Below are 5,417 nucleotides of genomic sequence, written 5' to 3' on the forward strand. Positions count from 1 at the left end.
TTTTTGTAACTGTTTTTATTGTTATGTATTATGTATGTAAAACGGGCTCGTGCAAGAATCATTCAGTTTCTATAAGGAAATACCACTCTTCATGATATAATTCATTATGGGCGACTAAAAGAGTGGAACGGCATCGCAATGTCACTATTGCTTCAACGTTAACAGCTCACTTCTGAACCAACTGCTCGAAAAGTAGATCAGCTTAAACAGATGCCAAAAAACTAGAAGCCAAGATGGACTCCCAAATCTAACATTCAAAAAGTCGAAGAAATGTTACTTGTTTGGTAGCGAATTGAGAAATTGTATATTCTGCTCAGTTTCAACGGGGACCTACAGTAATACAGTAATAGTATTTTACAGTAGAAGTCGGTTACTGTCTAGCCAGAGATTTTGTGAGACGAGGTCGCAGAGCGAATCCAATAATACTGGCGAGGCAGTAAAGGCCCTAACGGGCGTGTATTGTACAATAGTTTTTGTAATATCTCTACGATTCGTTCACAATTATCTTTTTGAAATATATTTTTTTCAACGCCATCGAAAAAACTGAAGGATTAATAAGTGTGCGGAGGACGTCGTCATGTCAACCGTTGTTTGTGAAAAAAAACTGTTTCAATGTTGTTTGTGAGATTTGTTCAACGCTAAACTTTCTGTTGAAAATAAAATCGTTATTGTCTGCAAAATTGCGCTTGTGTTAGTGTTAAAACTGTGAAGCATCATCTTCGATCTCGTCTACATCTGCTAGTGGCATAAGGGATTTCGATTTATTCAAGGTGTGTCCCATAACATTAAACATTAATTATTGTACCAATTGTAAAAAAGTTGAAAAATAAAGTTTAGATCTACGTTGCCGGTCCCGCTCATAACGGACACCCTTAACGGACTCCGGTGGTTATGAGCTTGTTTACATGGTGACAAACAGGCCGGAAAGCCACCTTTAACAACTATTATAGCCCAAATGTTACCTCAAGTGACTACCATTTGTTTGTAGCATTTCTTGGCTTACAATATCGACGATGTAAAAAGTGACCTTAAGAGATTAGTTCTTTCAAAAACACTGGAGTTCAAAAAATATGTCAACAATTTGTTAGAACATAGTTTGCAACAGTTTCTTTGTTTTAAATGGACAACGTAAGCAACGTTTAAAGACCCGCACCTTTTCAATGTTGATGGTTTTCTATAAATATAAGTATAATGGACATACATTTTTTAAGAAGTTGATCTTACCCACATGTACTCTTTAAAAGACATATATTTAACAAGGCTGTGGCTTGGATCGAAAATTTCTTTGGAAGCAAGAAACGTAGACGTAGATCATGGAAAAAGTGGAAAACTTTTAAATGTGTTAGTCACGCTGAAACGTAAACAGGGGAAAGATCTACTTGCTGTGTGATATACGTATGTACGTACATGCTTAAATGCTTGAACGGGGTGAAATTAGATATATTAATCTATCAGCTTGTCTATCTAGAAGCAATTAGGCATTTAGCAGGTGAAGTCCATTTTTGCAGAGATTTGACCGGTTCGAACCCCAAAGCCGTTATTTCGTCGTCTGCTGCCTTGGCTTTGGCGGCGGCGACGCTGGCCCACTTCCGAGACCGTGATGCGAACGCTAACCGGCGCCAGATCCGTCTGGATGTGGCGTCAGTCTACGTCCCGACGCCATTAATTCAGCAAACAGTGCCTAATGATTGAATCAACAGTGTGCCGGGGCCGAAGCGATTGTTCTCTCGTTGGTGGTGGAGATCTCGGCCCCGCGTTGGGCGCCAAAAACGATTGCCCTTCTTTTATCCACCAGATCGTAAAATTATCGTCCGCAATAAAACGATGGAAGACGAGAGGCGTCTAGGGAACGGTCCTAACAAGCGGCCATGATTTTTGTTATTTCATTACAAGCAAGGATAAAATATCGCCTGATTTGGATAATACGGCGAAAATAACGAAGATGAAGCACTAGTGGGATTATTTGTCGCTTGTATTATCTCAGAGAGGGTGATGTGTGTGACTTTGGTGGCGGTGTAATAACCCCTTGCACATACGTACACAGTCAGGGGCATCAGCACGCCGTTTCTTTCTTTCAACCCCCATATTGATCGCCTGTTGCATTTCCAGATGGGCGCATGCTCGAGCCTCCAAAGCATGTCCTACTCTCACCGATTTGTTCCTGCAATGCCAACTAGGCCACGGCTCTCAGCTGACTTCGGCCTGGCGCTTCTTCGACGGTGGTTCTTCTTACTGGTGATTGTCGACTAGAAACAGGTGAGTCAGATGAGTGTCAATGCATGAGCTTTGATCAAAACTCTTCTAGCCCACTCTAGGTATTCGACTCCTTCCTTTCTCCCTTAAAACCAACAATCAGCTGGATGCATTTGTGCTATAGCGTTTTTATTACTAATGAAGATGAGATTCTCGAGTACCTTTCTTTTTCATCTCCATCTGGTTTCGTTTTGCTCATCGGTTTCCCCATTGTTGATTTTGCTCTGAAGGGGGTTTATCGTTGTTTGGTAGGCGAGGGGATCATTTCTTCATGCACACATCATCATAGTCTTACATCTTTTTCAAGTGGCCAATCGATATAATCCTTCAGTCCGCATTAAATTGATGCCACGTGACTAAATCGAGCACTCGGCCTCGTCGAACGTAATAAAGACGAGAATTTGAGATCTGAATGTTGCGGCAGAGCGCGGAGAGCTTATCGGTCTGAGATCTTGTCGAGGGTGCTGTCTGAGCGAAAAAAAGAAGAATTTTTACCCTTTGCTGTGCACGATTCGGCTTCAGGTTAGTCTGTAAATAAGTCCCATTATTCTAATTAAAATTAAAGGATTAAGTTACCCTTTTCCTCCAGTTTAGTACTCGCGTTCTCTGGATTCGTTTCTCGAGTTCGTTAGTTGCAGCCTCATTATTTTTAATATACTGGAATTATAATCCTGAACCCACGGTTATTTGCTATTTGAACATATGAACTTTCAAGACTTTGGAATTATGAACCTAATCGTTGTGAAACGTTTTAATATTTACGTCTCAAAAAACATGGATTCCTTGGTTTTCTATTACTCTATACACCTAATTGGATTGATATAACTTCTGTTTTTCTAAGCAGAAAATTGAGCTTTGTCAGTTAAAATTTCCTCTGGAATATTGCCTTTTTTGTTCTCCGCCCACTCTCTTTTTATTTTATTTTTTTGTTTTAATTATTTTTCATATCTTTAATAATAAGGTTTAAAGTGAGTAAGAATATTTAAATGAAATCGTTCTCGTCAGACAAACTCAAACTTTTGATTAACTTTTGTTAGATTCTAATTAAATTCTACTTTTCTATAAAGTATTAAGGATGTTTACAGATTTTCTATATAACATCAACAAATATTACTAAGAACAATGGATCTGTAATGATGATCGATTTATTTCTGTTAGTCTGTTGGCACCACTAAACTAAATTTATTCTGGAGTTTTTATATACACATTTACAATAATATAAATGATTTATTTATTGAAACGTGCAAATTGGTACAATGATAGTAGTAGTAGAAGGTCACATCGGTAACGGTGCCGTGTGCGTGGGGTTGATTCACGATCGGGGTTTGAGGAGGCGACTTGCTGGCGCTGGAAGCCTTGAAAAACCGGCCGAATCGAAAACTGGCAGCAATTTTTCCTTGCTGCCTCGAAGTTGGTCCTTTTTCAGTGCTTCAGTCGGAAAATAAGTGGCCCCGTAGAAGTCCAGACCTTGTTGTAAGAGCTGGTTATACTCATCGAGAGAGGCCACAGTGACCCGGATCGGATTAGGGCTTCCAGGTGGTTGATCGATTTTGGGGGAAACTCTAGTCACCTCCACCTTTGTATCACAAACACATGAAAGATGTTATCAAAGGAATGTAGTAAAACTCACCACCGAAGCATAGCGGTATAAGCTGGCCCGGATGTCGTCCTCCGGAAGGTCGATGGGCACCTCGTGCACCAGCATGGAGAAGGTCTTCTGAGGTCGACATGGGATGTTCACCTTACGATAAAGACGTCCCCCGGTGACTCGGTGGAAGCCCTTTCGGAAAACTTGTTGGAAGTCTTCCGGATCGGAGAACTTGAAGAGGATTCCTGTTGCAGTTTTGGTGAGACTGAAGCTGCCTCTGAAGTTGAGTTTGTCACAAATGTTGGCAGCCTTGTCCAGACTGAGGTCGTGGGAAGGTGTGAGAAGAAAAGCTCCTTTAGTGAGGAACCTAGCGTGGTCGCTGAGTTCGCTGTTGTCGTCGTCGTTCTCGCCCATCGCGTCAGGGAAGAACAAGGACATCCTCCTGCACTAGGACCAGCATACTTTTTGAACGGTTGGGGAGCGGCAACAGCTGGTTTTATATACTAGCTCCATCCTAAAGCCATCCTACGCCGACCAATTTGTAATAATTTATCAATGGCGTAATTGACCCATTAAAGTTTTAATATGGTTGGAGTAATTTCGGGTCGTTTGGTTCGTCCTTTTGTTTTGTTGCTCAAAGCCGGATAATTGGTCGTTTTTTTCCTCCTTGATCATCGCAGTGGAGGTTCCATCTATTATATTTTTTCTTCTTTTCTTCGTCTCACTCGTTCTGGCATCGCTTAAATTGGACAAATTGTTCGATTTAATTGTTTAATGTCGTGTTTAATTAAGCGCGACGGCTATATTAAGGGTGTAACAGTGCGATGGCGTCATGCCTCCTCTCCTGCGACGGGGGTAAGCCGTGTCAGATTAAGCCGCACCAAGATGACAATGAATATTTTCGAATATGAGAAAAAGTTTTAAATTGATTTTCCACGAAATAAGTAATGCAGACAGCAAACAATTGCTCCGTTTAATCCATATTGACTCTTTTTATTAACATGATTGAAATGCTTTTAAGTAACTCGATATCTTTAAGTGCAAAATAAAGAAGAGAGGAGAGGAAATGGCTAAACGGCGGCGGCGGGCGCAGTGGTGTCGATTCATGTTTTTTCGCTGTTTTTTTATGATAATGTTCTTAATGCCTTTCCACGTATTGTAGAATACATATCTCACATAAATTTTACCAAAAAAAAAATACATTTTTCGAATACCAGGTAAACAGAAAATTATTTACATTTTTAAATAAAACTGTGACTCTGTAATACCATAGAAATACTATCAGCTCTTGTTTCGGAATGAATGTTGGATTAGAATTAATGAATTTTGAAGCAGCAGTTAATCAGACGAGAATAAAATACAATTTTATTTTTATCATTATGTCAGAGGTACAGAGTTGAATGTTCTAATTCAGATATACGGTAGATTGCAGCCATTTCAAAGTTGTTCGTTTTGCAGATATTTTTTATGTCCTGATATATTCCCTTTGAGTTAAATCTACGTATTTGTAGCACACACATTCTTTATTTTTAACATGTGGCAATAATTCTAATACGAATTTAGTGCAATTTATTGA

The 5,417-nt window shown here is 39.8% G+C and overlaps 1 protein-coding gene across 2 annotated transcripts; it reads right to left on the bottom strand.

The window, feature by feature from the left end:
- Positions 1 to 3,468: 3,468 nt before the first annotated feature.
- On the bottom strand, positions 3,469 to 4,576 carry LOC138129619 (uncharacterized). Of its 2 annotated transcripts, none has more exons than XM_069045918.1 (2): positions 3,887 to 4,576; positions 3,469 to 3,829 (listed from the first exon to the last, which is right to left on the bottom strand). In XM_069045918.1, the coding sequence occupies exons 1-2, from the start codon at positions 4,277 to 4,279 to the stop codon at positions 3,566 to 3,568; spliced, it is 657 nt and encodes a 218-aa protein (XP_068902019.1). In that variant the 5' UTR covers positions 4,280 to 4,576; the 3' UTR covers positions 3,469 to 3,565. The 2 variants fall into 2 exon arrangements, with proteins under 2 accessions (XP_068902019.1, XP_068902018.1); XM_069045917.1 differs by having other exon boundaries at positions 3,884 to 4,565.
- Between the last annotated feature and the right edge of the window lie 841 nt (positions 4,577 to 5,417).

This window comes from Tenebrio molitor, chromosome 4, assembly GCF_963966145.1.
Source record: "Tenebrio molitor chromosome 4, icTenMoli1.1, whole genome shotgun sequence".
NCBI classification, from domain to species: domain Eukaryota; kingdom Metazoa; phylum Arthropoda; class Insecta; order Coleoptera; family Tenebrionidae; genus Tenebrio; species Tenebrio molitor.